We start from the raw sequence: 16,972 nt of genomic DNA, 5'->3' as shown, positions 1-16,972 counted from the left end.
GTTTCTTGAGAGTCGGGAAAGCCTTATTTTCATAAAATTCATTGATGGCTTTACACATCTTATCGATAGGAGGTGGTCATTCAAAGGCATACGATATTCTTATAAGCACACAATTAAACATCCTAAAATTCATAAAATGCAGCAAATGACAAAAGTTCATAAATTTTCTAAACTCTATTTGTTAAATATAACATTTGTTTTGAATGTTACAGAAACAGGAAATTTACTTTGAAAAAAATTGAAAATCAAAATACAATGGGAGAAAAGAGAGAAAGAAAGAGACATGGAAGTGGGTAGGAATATTGAAAACTTCATTTTGGGATGTCTAAATCCAATGAAATCGTTCAGTTTATTGGCATGTTTATTAATTTTCACATTATTATTTTTTAAATCCTAGTTACATCGAAGGAGAAGGGGATTAAGAAGAGACTATGATAATATTATAGAGATTACGTGATTCAATGGTCGTTGTTAATTCGATCACCATGATAAAAAACATTTACATGATCATCCTTGGTCCCCATGATTGGAATATGGTTATTGATCATAGCATGCAATGAATTTTTAAATTTTAATACTATCGTACAACCCAGTCAAACAGATAAAAATCCTGCCTTCTTAATAGGAGTGAAAAAGCGTAAAAATAATGAGAAATGATATTTTGACATCAATTTGATGACAACTTTGTTGACAACCTTATTTTTCTCACTTCTTATTGGTCAAAAACAATGGAGAGAGACAAGGGAAGAGAGAGAATAACAATATCATGTGAGTATGAGAGAGAAAGTTGTCCAAAAGTTGTCAAAAAGTGGTTGTCAAAATATCACTTCTCAAAAATAATTGAGGATTACAAACATTGGCTTTTGAATGTTTATATGGTTTTGCCCAACACCCAAATATAACACCTCCAAATAACCATGGATAAACCCAATCTAGTCCTTACATTTGTATGCAATATGCACCTTAGATTTTGCCATCGTCTGGAACTTTTTACTTTTTCCAGTTGTATAAAAGGCAAGTAATACATATACACCTGTATCATCAATATTCATGCTGCAATATGAATATGGATTTCCAAATGTTCACTAGTACTGCAACACTATTGAAAGTTTTAGTGTGTTTCGTCTGCAACTTGACAGTTACGTATACCCCAAAATGACTTAGGTTTCAGTTTTCTGTTTGTGGCTGTAAAAAGCCACCCCATATGGGTTTCACATGTGGCACAGTTAGCAATTGTCCACGCATACCTGCCAGAAGTAAAAGATTGTATATTAGCTTCTTAATAAAATAAAAACAGCATAGAAGATCCTCGAAGGTGATAGTCGAGAGAACTAAATCTATCAGGATCACAAGGATCAAATATCATTGGACTACTACAACTTATATTGCAGAGCTTTGGAGTTTGTATGAAGGACTGTGCATAATAAGAGGTTGTAAGGTGGTGAATTTTGAGGTTCAACTTAATTCTGAGGTGGTAGTAGTTCAAAGCATAAATGAAGGAAAAATGGGAAGTGCAGCTGGATGGAGCATTATAAAGAAGATCAAAGTGGCATTGGATCAGATTTGGAAAAAAATTCCAAGTGTACCATGAAGCAGTGGTATACTTGTCATGGAATCTGTCTAAACTATATTCTAAATTATTTATTATAACTGGATAATCTTTATATTTATTGTATAAGGTTATCGTTTATGTGGATGATACAGTTATAACTGGTAGTGATAACATGGCAATGGCATACCCCAACACATAACAAGAAATAGTAAACTGTTCAAAGCATCCACCAGAAATGAAAATGGGCAGACACTTACCCCGGAAACCAACTATATTTTGTAAGTGCTGGCCCAGTTAGAGCTAATCCATTTGCCTTGTACAAAGTCGTTATCTCATGCACATAACCAGTTGCATTTACATACGCACCAACAGGGCCTTCACTAGACATCACCAGCATATCACTCCGCTTTGCAATTATAATCTACAATTTTAAAATAGTGCAAGCAAAAAAAAATTATATCCGCACTTGATGAAAGTTGGAAAAGAATAATTGTATTACAGAAGTATCTTATTAAAATATAATATGATATCTTACAGGAAAATGATATTTTGTAATATCTTATAGGAAAAGAATAATTATGTTACAAAAGTATCCTATTACGCTAGAATATCCTATATAAATATTAGAAAAACACTTGAGGATTGGTGACGATGATTACCTGGCAGATTTTACATCGAATTAGATCAATGCTTTCTAGTAATTCAATTTCCCTACGCAATCTATATGAGATCCCATCAATCTCCAAAAGCTCCTGCCTTGTAGATTCAGAAACAGGTATTTTACTGGCAATAGAAAATGATAAAACATCAGGCTTCTTAACAAGAGCATCCATGCTTGGTGCACCAACGATTTGCTTCCACATATCTACAGATCATGAACACTGCTGTTAGAGTTTAGAGAAATTAGCATTTTTAGACAAGTTCATAAAAAGAGACAAATTCAGACAAGTATATTTCTTCTGAAGTATTACCTTAGTTTTTCACCTAAAAAATACTCCCTCGGACCCATAATAATTGTCACATTCGCAAAAACAAATTTACCCAAAAAGAGTGTCACTTTTAGTTTTCAATGTAATTTTAATTACTTTTTTTCTACTTGTACCCTCTAATATTATGTCTACTTAATTTGTGTGAAACGACTTAATATGACAATCTTTGAGGGATGAGAGAGTATAAGAAATATATAAAAATATAAACTACAAAGTATGAGTTAAATATTGACACTCCCCCCTTGAAGGATCATGTCACATAAATGAAAATAATGCTACCATACATGATCGTATACTCAAATAGGTTGGCACCACAACCACAAAATTATCTACAACACGCCAAAAATTATTTATTAAAAAGAAAATAAGAACAAAACATGGGGGGGCATAGAGACTAAACACATGGAAACTGTCTAAACCCGAAGAAAGGCATACCAAATCTATTTCTGAAAAAACCCTCAGAACCAAAATTTGGAATAAGATCCCACCAATAAACCAAAAATTAGATAAACCAAAAATTAACCAGTTTATCTACACAAGTGTTCCCTTCCCTAAAAATTAGATAAATCGGAATGCGCTCGGGTTGCCTTTCTTTAAACTCTGGGTGCTATTGTGATGGATATAGAGAGAGGAGAAGCATGTGCTAAAAACAGTGTTCATTGACATTGCAGAAAAATAAATATAAATTATCTAATGTAGTAGTGAACAATAGGTCCAAATTTTTCTAATTTGAGTATACATATTGAACCTGGACCTTACTAATACTAATTATATGTAAATTGTCCCAAAGCACTAAAAAGGGCAATCTGGTGCCATGAAGCTCTTGGCTGATGCCAACGCGAAGCTTAGGGAAGGGTCAGACCTGTTATAGACCTACTGTAGCCAAGCCATATCATTTGCAACAGATTGGTTCCATGAATTGAATTTGTGACCTTGTCACATAGCAACAACCCCAACCATTGTACCAAGGCTCCCATTTATTGTACCAAAACACTAAGCTAGATTAAGTACACACCCAACAAATATATAGTTATGAATCAGTGATCTATTGTTGACAAATGCTTATTATTCTAAAGGAAAGAAAAAGGTGTTTAGTATAATCTCTCTCCTACACTCGAAAGCTCTGATCAGAAAACTATGGCAATGTGCGCAACATTTGAGGGCTGAGGCCTCTATAAAAACAAGATTTAGTGCAGCTAAAGATAGTGATATTTTAATTATGTCCATATAAATATTTAACATATCAAAAGTGGCTGATAAAGAGTTAGAAGCAGCAAAGAAAAGCTACCTGCAGCCCTTTGTGCAAGCAAATAGGAGTCAAACATACGATATACCCAACCAGGCAAGAATGCTCTTGAAATTCTATGTGAGGGGTAGGGGTCTCTATTTTTAGAACACCAATTAAGCCCTTCTCTGATGGAGGATTGTTTTCCAGAAGAGGAACAGCTCCCTATTCTAGAATCCAGATTTTCTGCATCTTTTTCATGGTCAGGTAGCAATGGTGTTAAGGTGTCTGGTGTATTTAGATTGGATCTAATTTCCTGATCTGACTCATATGTGAATTTATCATCACCACTACTTGCTGATTCATCATATTCAAAACTGGAACGAATGAGTGATTGATGGATTCTTCTCTCTGTAGATGAAAGTTCATTCTCAAAGCTCTCTTCTGTTTCACTTTCCTCGTTTAAGGAGTCCTGTCCATCAACAGAATACTTTGAAGGCAACACACTGGCACGGTTGCAAGGAAGATTACTTAAGGGTGTTAATTTTCCAAAAGCATCCCTTGGAGTTCGCGATGGTATGTTTTCCTCAATAATTTGGATCTCTCCATAAGGCTAAGAAACATCCCAACAAAAGAAAGAAAATGAGACAGAAAGCAATCAGTATTTACCAACATAAAATGCATGTGAAGATTAGTTTTATATATATATATATATATATATATATATATATATATATATATATATATATATATATATATATATATATATATGGGTTATGATAGAAGACACCTTTTATGAAGGTGTCTTTTATCAAGTTACTCTATGAGCATTTGCGAAAAGACACCAACTTACTTTTATGAAGGTGTCTTTTAGCAAAGTTATAACTAAAAAGTGAAAATCACACCTTAAGGTGTGACTTGTTAAAAGACACCACCAAAGGGTGGCTTGTAACAAAACCCTATATATATATATATATATATATATATATATATATATATATATATATATATATATATATATATATATATATATATATATATATAAAATGTAAACACGAGAATATTCTAACCACTCCTTCCACATCGATCCAACACCGTCTTAAGCGAAAGCGTTGTTGTCCACGAGTGACCACATTCAACGAACCATCCTCTAGGCGCCCGTACTGTCGAATCTGTAAGTTTAGCAAGCAATACAAATTGATTGATGCAATCATACGATTAGATACAGCAAGATTGTGAACCCCACCAATGCTGAATATGAAAATCAGTTTTTTATATTAACAAATAAGATGTAGGTATTATCCCAAAAGAAATAATAAGACGTGGGTAATGCAGCTCTGCACATCCCAGCTCCTCAGACAGGTTTTGCAGAATTATATGTGGCAAGTTACATAATTTTACAGACATAAATTTATTCAGTACATGTAATATTAATACAACCAAAGACTTTATATTTCAGGTTGGATGTAACGGGAAAACATGTCACTTTATATTTCAGGTTGGATGTAAAAGGAAAACATGTCATGTAGAAAAATAATTATTACAAGAGAAACAATATTTTATTTGCGTAAGATTCAACGTTCATGTATTTATGTATAGAACTTCAAAAATGATATGGTTTTGTAACCATAGTCATGCCAATCTCTATGGAATGCTAATTCTCTATAGCTCATTAAGTAAATATAACTATCACTGACTAACTTCTTATATTCTATCCTAACAAACACCAACGACTTTTCGAGGTAATATGCAAATGCAAATAATTGTGTTTCAATATGTTAATAGCACAATGATTGAGAGGAAATACCTCTGCAGTCGTCCCAATGCTTGCGGTTTTCATCCTACGATTTGCGGTATCGCTGAAAACTCGGATCTGGAAAGAGCATGTACAGGTTTGTTACATTCATGTTTTATGAGAAAAACAACAAGAGACTCTATGGTATGACTAAATTAAGAGCATTTATCATAAGGATTTACCTACCACGCCAATGGTGTAAGGAACGTCAACTCGACTCAAAGATTTCTCAACAGCAGCCACAAAATTGGATTCAATAACTCTCAAGGGAAGAGTAGCCCCAGGAAAGAGCACAACTCCTGAATATTCCAAGGATTAGTCCATGTTTCTTCCAATAAGTTAACACTTGCATGCATAACATGATGAGGATAAAAATAGAAGTTCTACGAGGTGACAATTTTTATGTTAGAAGTAATATATTTGACACTTTTTATGAATGTATTCAGCGATAATTTATGAGAATACAGTCCAAAAAATTAAATAGGCAAAAGCACCCAAGAATGTGGTGCAGAATGAAAAAGGCTTAAGACCACAACAAATCCCATTCGAACATAGAAACAAATCAGGGGAGATATACTACCTAAAAGAAATAGGCCAGGGGAAAAGCAAACAAAAAATTCAATGATATTATAAGCAAGGAAAAAATGGACCACCATGAAGCCTCTTTTGAAATAAATTTTCTTTTGAAAAATAATTCTTCATCAGGCAACTAATATGGCTAAAATGTGTAAGCATGACCCCAAAGCCAAATGCTTATATGTTTCCCTTCCTGTAAAAAAAGTGTTTCCCAATGTTTTTGACTAATTTTTAACTGCATGTCTGTTAAAGCAGGACAGCAACAATGCAGATCAACAACGCTGTCAATTTCATTTTAAGAGGTATGCAAAAACCAAAGCACCATACTCAAATCCATGAAGGATGACACAGATACCTTCAAGACAAAAAATCGGAAGGGTCAATACAGTCCCACCATCCAAAAACGTTGACCTGTGATGTGTGTCTTCAACATCTAGATACACAAACAATATCAAATTAAAATCAAACAATCCAGCTAGAAACCACCATAAATTGTACAAATGACCATAAACGACGAAGTACAACAAACAAATACATACCGCCCAGATATGTATGTAAGGATGCTATACAAGTATTGTAAGTGAATTCACCCGGGACGACGCCTGCGGTGCCATAACCAGGACTATTGTATTACAAACAGCATCAACAAAAGACTGTCAGTACCAAAACAACAAATAATGAAAACTCAAATTGGTCTAATGGGACTATTTTGTCTGTTGCAATGAAATTTTTTTAAGTCCCAAAAACCAGATAATTTGACTTCTATTGCACCAAATTCTTGTAATTGAATTGATCTTAAATAAACATGAGTTCAATGTAAAATGGTTTATGTTTGGATGAGTTGAACGATAAATTTGAGCGTAAAAATCATTGGATGCAAAAGCTACTATTCTTAGGTTCAAGTTAGAATCAATAAATCAAAATCAATTCCAACCTAGGACTCCACCTTTTTGTATGTTTGGTTCTGCGGTAACAAAAATTGATTTTGATTAAATTGATTCTATAAAATTGATTTTGACCAAATAAGAATTGAATGTAAAGTGATTTAAGTTTGGATACATGCATGTAAAAGTGAGTTGAACAACAAAAGCTACAATTTCTAGCTTCAAGTTTTGTTTTTTTGAGGGGAGCTTCAAGTTATGATCAATTCTATAGGCAAAATCAATTCTTTGCATTTATAATCTATTTTGGCTTCTCCAAAAGTGGAAGCAAACATACACAGAATCAATTTAAATTCTTCAGAGCAGAATCACTGTGTAAGTTTAGTTCTGCAGTAACAAGAATTGATTTTGAGTAAATTGATCTTGTAAAATTGGTTCTCGCTAAAAGTTAGTTGAAGGTAAAGTGAGTTAGGTTTGAATGCATTCATGTAAAAGTGAGCTGAACAACAAATTGAGTTTAAAAATCAATTATAGAATCAAAAGCTAAAATTTCTAACTTCAAATTGTAATCAAGTCTATAATCAATCAAAAGCCACAAATTTCTAGCTTCAAGTCATACTCTTGGACGCAAAATCAATTCTATTTTAGAGCAACCAAACATGTCAAAATCAATAACAATCAATTTTGGCTCCTCCCATAGTGGAACCAAACATGCACTAAAATCAATAGAATCTCTTTAAGCAGATATTTGAATTCACTTTTGGAATTTGCATTGTAGCATTCATTTTATTTAAGATTATACAAAATGTGAGTGAATTTTAAAGTTTAATTAATCAAAATTGATATGTAATGAAATGAAATGATAGAAACGAATTGAAAGAGGGAAAATTACATAGGATCAGCGTGATTGTTGTTGTTGTTGTTGTTGTCATCATCGGAAGAATCGTGGAAAACGTCGACTTCTTCTACTTGCAATTCTTCGAGATCGAGCTGGAGAATTTGCTCGATTTGGTATCGTTCGTATCGTTCTCTCTCAAGCATTCTTCTTCTGATGCTGTCGTCTTCTTCCATTTTTGATTCAAGTTTAGGGTTTTGGTTTTGTGTGTGAAGGAACGAATTCGAATACTGTACACTGTGTTTGTTTATGTATTCATTTTTTTTCTTCTAGTTATGTGCTTTCGTGTTATAGAAGCGCCAATCTCAATCCAAATTCGGTGATTGAATTATAAGATGCGGCCGACTCATTTAGGAGGAAAACCTTAATTAGCCTAATTGTTTTTTTTGGATTAAATACGTTTTTGGTATATTTATAGTGATCAAAAACATATTTAACCCTTGTTTTTTTTTTTTTTTAAGAAACTAGGCTAATTGTTTAGTGGCGTCTAATTTTGTTGTGTGCATTTTATTTACAATTTGCAAAAACAATATACATAAGACACAACATAAACAAAATAAGACAAAAGCATATACATAATAAAGACACAACATAAGACACTCTCTAACATACATTCTATTATCTTTAAAAAAAAAACATACATTCTATTATTGAGTAATATATGTGGGTCCACCACTTTAATTCTTAAGATATTTTTATTCATTTAAGATTTTTTTTTTTAAAAAATTAGTTGTGTTGAATGTTAAAATATATTTGTGACTTTTAAATTTGTAAAAATATGTTAAAAAACTTATTTTATATGAAATTTTGATTTAAATTAAAAATGGAAGTACAAAAATATTTGTGGCTTTTTTATTGCCCATTTTACTATTTGTTTAAGTTTACTATTTGTTTAAGCTTAATATTTTATCCTTGGTCTCGTAACTTTTAAAAAATTCTTATCGGTCCTTTAAATATGCTTTCGTCAGTCAATTTGATCCATAAAATTAACTTCAACCTCAAATGTATTAGGTGGACCAACATTGTAGATAATCCACCGTATACATTATTAATTTTTTTGAATTTCAACCATTTGATATTTTTTTTTAAAAAAGAAAACAGTTAGATTATGGAGGCCTGTTGTATTTATTATTTTTTAGTAACAAAAAAAAGTATTTATTCTTTTTTAATTAGAAATCTTGAGTTTGAATCGAGTAGTTTTGAGAATGGATCAATATTGAATCTCTTGAGAAAAAACTTTCTTATCTATTACCTTCGTAACCATTTTTTTTCTGTGATGGCCGGAGTATGAACCCAAAAACCTTACATATAATATATTATGCATTCACGAGCCATCTTAGTAAAATGCTTTTCTAAAGTACGGGAGGTGCAGATAGCGACCTTTTCTTTTTACAAAGAGTGAAACACGCCCTAGAACCTCACAGCTTCTTCTCGACGCCACTTCAGTTCACTATACTTTCGTCGTTCAACAAAGCTTTCACTACCACCACACCACCTCTGCATCGTGAAGTACGAAATTCTGCCATTTTGCAAGCGAACCAAGTCTCTTCTTGCCATACCAGATTATTGCCCAATCTCTCAGTTCTCACTCACTCTAAGGTAAGTCAGTTGATTCTCCAATTTCCCCTTCCTTCTCCAATTGCTTGTTGTTTCAGGGTTTCAAATTTGGGAATTGAAAATGGAATTTTGTTATGATTATAATTGGAATTTTGTTACGAACAAGTTGTTTGTTAGTTAGAATTGGAATTTTGGATATAGCTACTTTGGTTTGATGTAATTGTTCTTATACATTGGTTTGGTTTGAGTTCATATAGAGAAAGAATCGGAATTTTGGATATAAACAAGTTGTTTTCGATGTAATTGTTCTAGATGGTTTGAGTATGATTCATTCAATTTTAATAATTAGCATTAGCAATGATGTTAACCCTACAACTAACACCTCACTCTCACTCCCTACTATATATTGTTGTTCATATACACTACCTTGCTTTATTATTCTGATAATTTGCTTGTTTTTTCCTACTAAGAAGCTCAAAATTTGAATTATTATATATTATGAGAAAATGAGACATTTAGTAGTTCAATTAGAATCAATTATTTTGAGTTATTTTTAAAATGATAGTACAAACTGAGCTTAATTAACAATACAATGAGCTCTAATTGGATGATAGTGTAAAACTGTACTATTTTACTCTGACGGTGCATCTGCATTGAAATCTTATAGGTTAAATTGCATGTTTGGTCCCTTACATTTATTTGTTGGTCACTTGTGTTACAATAAGTAAGCCTTTTTAATCAAATTTCCGTTTACAACGTCCACATGGCTAACAGAGACGCATACATGGATAACTTTGGGGGTGCCACTTAGACTTTTTAGACAGAGTTAACTCAAAATTTGACGGAAAGGACTGATTTATGCTGACATCAGTAACATAAGGGACCTACTTGAAACTTTTTAAACATAGGGGAACAACTTGAAACCTGAAAGAAACGTAAGGGACCAAACATGCAATTTAGGCAATTCATCTATTGCATAAGTATATATGTCATGTATAGGATTTTTTCATTTTTATTTTTAATTTTAATCATAGGTACACTCTGTTATGACTCTACAATTCAATTTTATATCGGCAAATTGATTTTACCTAGAATTTCAATTTTGAAAAAAGAAGTATTCTTGTTATCGGTTTAGTTGTTGTAGTAGATCACTTGTGCGGTTTTATGTTTTTACATATGATGACTTTATGAATTTACCTTTTTTTTCTCTCTCTCAACAGCTACAAATTGATGGGAGTTACTTTGTTCTGCATCTTTTGAAAGTTGAGGAGCAACCTTTTGATACCTTAAACCACTGCCACTTTATATTTATCGCCTAAATTGCTGCCACTGTTGCTTATACTTACAAAAATATTCCCATAACGTCAACATTTTCATAGCCGTCAACAACACTTAATATTGAACATACAAAGTTTTTTTAATTTTTTATTACACCAAAATTTCCATGGAAATTCAACATATTGTTTCTGGTTTTTCTCCAAAACTATCATCCACACCATCAAATCCAATTGGAAAACAACTTTTCTCTTTGAAATTCCCTTCTTTACTTTCTTCTTCATACCCTTCTATTCATTCACATAATTGTGATGTTTCAAGTGGAGCTTTTTACCCTATCAGCATTGGGAAAAAAGATGGATGCTATAATTCTAGGAAGAAAGTATGGTGTAGCAGTAGCAGTGATGCTGCAGACTCAGGCAAGGAGCTTGAGGTGAAAGCTCTGGTCACGGGGAGAAGGAAAAAGCTGGCTGTGTTTGTGTCAGGTAGAGGGTCGAACTTTAAATCAATTCAGGAGGCATCCAAAAGGGGGTCACTTCATGGAGATGTCGTTATATTGGTTACGAATAAAAGTGGTAATTGTCCTTATAACTACCCCTTCACTTCACTTCCATTTTGTGCTTCTGTGTAATATCTAATTTATTTTTTTATTTTTTTATGGATTACTAATATCATTTAGCTTAGGCACAACACTTGAATTCTTGCGCTAGTACTTTTTTGATAAGCATATTTTCTTCAATTTTAATTGATGGTACAGTCATGATTAAGCTATGTTGTTAATAACGTTGTGATCGCGCTCCATAGTGGTTTAACGTGCAGTTTTGGGGTCTGCTGTGAGCCTGCGATGCAATTTCAGTGCTACATGCGACCGACAATTGCGGTTGCTTATCGTGGAAAAATTGCGGCAGAGGTGTTTCGTGGCCGCATACGTTAGGACTCCCAACTGTGGGTTCACAGTTCCTAATCCGCGGTGTGATTAATTGTGAGGGACAGTTACTGCTGATGTGGCAGAGTGGGGTAGTGGGGTGTGTAGCTGTGGCCTGTTGGTGGGAATTCTATTATAAGGAGTGTTATAAGGAGTGAGGTGAGGATGACAGTGGGTATGCAAAATTGTATTTCTGTTTTTAAGCAGAAAATTGAATTTCTCTGAGGAGCCTGGCTCTGAGTAGATTGGGATTGTAATCGCATCTGCACCTACCTTTGATATTGAATATTTGAAAGATAATTCCATTTCTTGTGCTTATTCTCTTAATTGTTCTGCAATACTGTTTGAAGTTTGCATCGGTGTCTGTATTAGAGTTTGCAATGCCTTGACTCTTTTGGAACAGTTCACAATACCCTCTTTGCCCTGTGTTATTTTTTGCTTAAGTTTTTTAAGTGGTTGTCTGGTCGTTTTGCAATATATTGTTTAAACACTACTTCTGTTCCCACTCTCATTCAATCAAAAACATACAATACAACCCTTGTTCTGTCTCTTTGTTTCAAGTGGGAAGATGAGCCATTGTGCAATGGTGCACAACCAAGCGTCTTTCTTCCCTCTTTGTTTCGGGGGACGAAGACAACTTTTCCGGCGACAGCAACAGCCGCCTTCAGCTTCTGCAACATTCTATGGGTTTGTTTTGCCCCTGTTCTTTGTCGTTTTGGTTTCTGCAAAGGTTGAAATGAGACCAGTATCCTTCTCTCTTTGTCTGCGGTAATAGTGATGCTATTTTAATTAGTGGTTAAGTTACGTTGGGCTTTTATTTTTATAATAGAAATTACACCTTAGGTTTTTTATTCTTCTTCTCGGGCGCAACTCAGTATTCCGGTTCTCCTTCTGGATGCAAGTAAGCTCTGTTCTTCTTCTTCTACAAAGCCCTCCATTTTCCTCTTACTTCTGAGTGCTAAGCCATATGCTTTTCCTCCATTTTTCTCTATTTGTTTTGGATTCAATTAGTTAAGTTATCTTGGGTTTTGATTTGTTTTCTTTGATTGAAGGTTTTGTGATTATTAATGTTAGTGACAAATTAACAAAGTTATTTATAATGATTAAGAAATGATTACCCGTTTAATTTTGTGTTTTGGGAATTTTTGTATCTTGTTGGGATTTATGTTTAGTTTGTATACTATTTATTAGTCTTTGCAAGCGGCCATCCCTCTATCTGCTATACTAATACTACTATAGCAGTTTTGGGGTCCGGCTCTCTCTATGCTGCTATCTGAGTCTAAGAACATAGTGATTAAGGTGGCATGCTTGTCTGTAAAAATATTTTTATTATGCATGTATTTTAAAAAAGGAGGTTTCTTTGTGTATTGATGCAGCTAGTCACATGTGACACATGATATTGGCACTATGTTTTGATTTATTTTTTGAATTTTTAGTTACTTAAACTTTCCTTTTTCTTTCTTTTTATTTTAATACCAGACTGTGGGGGTGCGGAGTATGCAAGACAAAATGGTATACCGGTTATAGTGTTCCCCAAAGTAAAAGATGGAAATGATGGATTAAGTGCAAATGATCTTGTTGATACACTAAGGTCAGATGCATCTTTATTTCATTTTCTGCTATTGCATTTAACTTTTATTATTTAATGAATTTGATATGTGAATGCTTTACTTCAAAGTCGAAATGCATTTTCTTTTTAATTTAGCTATAACTAAATTCGCAAAAGGACTAAAAACTAAAAAGAACTTTGATATGCTACATGTAGACATTGTTATAATATTAGCTCATGGTTCATTTTTTCAACAGGAGGTTCGAGGTTGATTTTGTTCTATTAGCTGGATACCTCAAGCTTATACCAGCGGAACTGATCCGAGCTTACCAAAGATCTATATTTAACATCCATCCATCACTTCTTCCAGCTTTTGGAGGCAAGGGCTTCTATGGGATGAAAGTACACAAAACAGTAATTGCTTCTGGCGCAAGGTACATTTCTCTCAAAATAAGTATGTTATCTCGATGAAACACTTTTTTACTTTTCTCGCTACTTAATACTTATCATCACATCATTTTCTGTGTTAGATTTTCGGGCCCTACAATTCATTTTGTCGATGAGCACTATGACACAGGGCGTATCCTTGCTCAGCGTGTTGTCCCTGTGCTTACTAATGATACACCAGAAGAGTTGGCTGCAAGAGTTCTAAGAGAGGTAATGACAGTTTATAACATCAACCAGCTCCTCAATAAATCGTGTCATTTTAAACCATTGAACAACTTTAATCATGAATACAATTTAATTAAGGGAAATGTTAACCAGTGCCCCCGGGGCACTAGTCAAAGACTTTAAATGGTAACCTTTTGTGGAAGTTTGTGTAATAAACTGCATTGGAAATTGTAAACTTTGACATTTTTATGGAATAATTACTCAATTTAAAATGCTTAAAGAGTGCCCCGGGGGCACTCGTTAACAAGACCCTTTAATTAATATATTTGTCATAAGATGCATTCATGTGTATACAATAAAAATAGTAATAATTTAGCTTTTTGACAAGATGAATACCAATTATTAGTTGCTTGTTTTGATTTTCAAATTCAGGAACACCAATTATATGTTGAGGTGGTAGAGGCTTTATGTGAAGACCGTATAGTTTGGAGGAAAGATGGCGTTCCTCTCATCCGAAGCAAAGAAAATCCTAATGAAACTTACTGATTTATCACTTTTATGGTCAGAATCAGAAATTCTCTTTTTTAACAACACTTTCAGATTATATCATGTTTGCATATTTTCTAACTTAATTTCTTCATCATCTTCTTACCACAAAGCCTTGCATCTGATGTGACTTTGTTCCTTTTACAGGGGATTTTGGCCACAAGTTTGCTCTGAAATCTTCATATTTCCACTGAATAAGTAGCTAAGAAATCGTAAGTAGTGAACTCAAGCAATCATGTGGCACCCCCTCTAAGAATATAAGTAGGAAACCTCACTTTTCTCTCCTAACCTGTTTGGTATAGACTTGTGTTAATTTGCATCTCGAAGGACCTTAGCGCTTAGCTACAATGTGGTACTCCATAAGTGGCAAATTTTGTAATTTGAATCGTGATCAAGGCTATTGACATAAAACAAGATTTATCGCAGTCAACTCATATAAAGTGAGTAAAGTCTCTCCATAGAGTAGCAAATAGCAATCTTGGTCCCCCCCTCACATGTGCATTATCATACTGCACAAGTATTGGTCCTCCTTGGAGAAAGTGACTGAAGTCTTTCCATGGTGTAGCAATTTTGATCCCCTTCCACTTGTGCATTCTCATATTGCAAAAGTATTGTGGAGTGTTTGTGTGCTGCCTATGCAACGACTTTTAATGATAAACGACTTTATGTGTATGGTCTGTTGTTTTTGATTATGAACATGTTTGGGTTAACTTATTTTAACCTATTTTCTGACATAAACACTTGCGACACTGTTCATAAGCTGTTTTCAGCTTATTTTTATAAGCTCTTCTGAATAGCTTATGTAAACAACTTATAGATTATACACAGTTTGATTATTTTATGTTTTGTTAGAGAGATAACCTATTCATAAAAGCTTATGCTATAAGCTGTAAAATAAGTTGTTAGTTCAAACAGGGCAATATCTTATAGAAAATTGCTTTTTTGACAATGAAAGTTTCCTATTGACACAAGTAAAATACTAAAATGCCCCCAGCGGTCAACCGCTCTGCAAATTGCCGGCAGCCGCTGGCACTCGGCGGTAGTTAACTACCACTGAAAAATTGTTTTTCTGTTGTCGCTATTCTCTCTCATCCCTTCCATCTCTGTTCTCTCTGTATACCCTTTCCTCTCTCTTTAATTCATTCATCCCTCCTCATGTTCAGCTACGCCATTAAATTTTGATTGTTGCTTCTTTCATTTTCCAAGATTAAATCTTGGCATTTCTTTGTCCAAGCAAGAACATAAAAAATTCTGATTGATGTTCTGCATCCAATTAAGAATGAAAAATGTATGATAAGACTTCTTTCCCACCATCAAAAATTGCCAAAAGCAGCTGAAGAACTCCTTTTAATTGGAGATCATTTCACAGTCAAAGCAGGTTTAATTCTTATGGAAATTAAATTCTCGGCAAAGCAGGTTTAATTCTCATGGAAATTACAGCACTCCCTTGATTCCAAACTGGCGAAATGGAAATGGAATTCAGGGGATTTGCCGAACACAGAAGATTCCAAGATTGGTACAATCCTGGCTGCCGGTAGCAGGATAGGTTTTTTTAATTAGAAAAGCAATTAAAAAATGGAAGTGTAGCAGAATAAGTGGGCATGTGCAGAAATGCAATTTCCAGCGGTAGTTAACAACCGCTGGAAACCAGCGGTTGTTAACTATCGGCGCTTATACCAGCGGTTGTTAAATACCGCTGGGGGTAAAAGGGTCATTTACTTGTGTCAATAGGAAGTATTCGTTGTCAGAAAAGCAATTTTCTATCTTATATGACTATAATATACTATGTTTTTGTCTGCAGCAATTGTTGTCATTGTTATATCATTCATTCCTGTATTTTTAGTTGGTGTTACCATTTCTCTATTTCTGTAGCCCATGTGAGAAGATACCATAACAAAGGATACACCAACCACCTCCTCAACTTTTAGTGCATTAGGTTTGATTTCTTTAAGGTCAATGACTGGTTGGACATTGATTTTTAGAGTAGTTTTATTTTTTAATATGAAAGCCAGAAGGCCAAATCTTTGAGCATATAACCATGTGATTCGTGGATGATCAGCATTGAAAATTATTTAATAGTCACACTTGCAAATGAAATTTTTTATTGAGTTGATGATATTTTATGAGTTTTTGTATAGTTTGAAAAGAATGATGTCATCAAAAATTTAATATGATGTACATTTCATATTTTATTTAATTTATACATGTCATCAAAACGAGTATGTGATCATTAAATTACTTTTGATGTGATCATCGTTTTATTGTATCATAACATAGTGTAGTCTTATTCATGTTGCTCTAACCCCAAGAGTTGTGTTATTCGAACATTAATTTATATGACAACTTTTGAGATAATCAAAATTTTACAAAGAAAATATATGAGAGAAAACTGTCACAAAAGTTGTTGAAAAAAGTTGTTCAAATATCATTTCTCCTAACCCAATGCATGTGTAAAAGACGCAAAGTATATGTATTCAAGAAATTTGTTCCAGAGTCTCCTATATGTCCTTTTCCTTTCTAAACAGTTTGTTGATTTAAAAATGGAATAATCTTTTTTAAACATGTCAGTACCACGTGCAAGATTATGTTATAACT

The 16,972-nt window shown here is 33.6% G+C and overlaps 2 protein-coding genes across 2 annotated transcripts; one reads left to right on the top strand and one right to left on the bottom strand.

Annotated features, from left to right (window-relative positions):
- Positions 1 to 847: 847 nt before the first annotated feature.
- On the bottom strand, positions 848 to 8,234 carry LOC146952891 (uncharacterized). Its single transcript, XM_085706926.1, has 10 exons — positions 7,911 to 8,234; positions 6,677 to 6,759; positions 6,493 to 6,570; positions 5,748 to 5,860; positions 5,574 to 5,639; positions 4,837 to 4,938; positions 3,830 to 4,379; positions 2,212 to 2,417; positions 1,810 to 1,973; positions 848 to 1,247 (listed from the first exon to the last, which is right to left on the bottom strand). Exons 1-10 carry the CDS (start codon positions 8,087 to 8,089, stop codon positions 1,112 to 1,114), a joined length of 1,677 nt encoding a protein of 558 aa, XP_085563052.1. The 5' UTR covers positions 8,090 to 8,234; the 3' UTR covers positions 848 to 1,111.
- A 1,097-nt stretch (positions 8,235 to 9,331) lies between these two features.
- Positions 9,332 to 15,213, top strand: LOC146952890 (phosphoribosylglycinamide formyltransferase, chloroplastic-like). Its single transcript, XM_085706903.1, has 7 exons — positions 9,332 to 9,512; positions 10,691 to 11,320; positions 13,150 to 13,261; positions 13,477 to 13,653; positions 13,750 to 13,876; positions 14,264 to 14,392; positions 14,525 to 15,213. The coding sequence occupies exons 2-6, from the start codon at positions 10,915 to 10,917 to the stop codon at positions 14,375 to 14,377; spliced, it is 936 nt and encodes a 311-aa protein (XP_085563029.1). The 5' UTR covers positions 9,332 to 9,512; positions 10,691 to 10,914; the 3' UTR covers positions 14,378 to 14,392; positions 14,525 to 15,213.
- The last annotated feature ends 1,759 nt before the right edge of the window (positions 15,214 to 16,972 follow it).

The sequence above is a fragment of the Medicago sativa genome, chromosome 1, assembly GCF_051527215.1.
Source record: "Medicago sativa cultivar Bolivia chromosome 1, Bolivia_mono, whole genome shotgun sequence".
Lineage (NCBI taxonomy): Eukaryota > Viridiplantae > Streptophyta > Magnoliopsida > Fabales > Fabaceae > Medicago > Medicago sativa.
Note: the sequence above shows the minus strand (reverse complement) of the source record. Positions and strands in the feature narration are given on the sequence as shown.

What these genes read in the sequence shown, in the direction of transcription:
- LOC146952891 (XM_085706926.1), bottom strand. Translation starts at nt 8,089, where the DNA reads ATGGAAGAAGACGACAGCATCAGAAGAAGAATGCTTGAGAGAGAACGA. An exon ending in GCATTGGGACGACTGCAGAG is followed by an intron (nt 4,939 to 5,573) that starts GTATTTCCTCTC and finishes CTAAACTTACAG; the next exon opens with ATTCGACAGTACGGGCGCCT. An exon ending in GGATCGATGTGGAAGGAGTG is followed by an intron (nt 4,380 to 4,836) that starts GTTAGAATATTC and finishes GATGTTTCTTAG; the next exon opens with CCTTATGGAGAGATCCAAAT.
- LOC146952890 (XM_085706903.1), top strand. Translation starts at nt 10,915, where the DNA reads ATGGAAATTCAACATATTGTTTCTGGTTTTTCTCCAAAACTATCATCC. An exon ending in GTAATTGCTTCTGGCGCAAG is followed by an intron (nt 13,654 to 13,749) that starts GTACATTTCTCT and finishes TTTCTGTGTTAG; the next exon opens with ATTTTCGGGCCCTACAATTC. An exon ending in CTGCAAGAGTTCTAAGAGAG is followed by an intron (nt 13,877 to 14,263) that starts GTAATGACAGTT and finishes TTTCAAATTCAG; the next exon opens with GAACACCAATTATATGTTGA.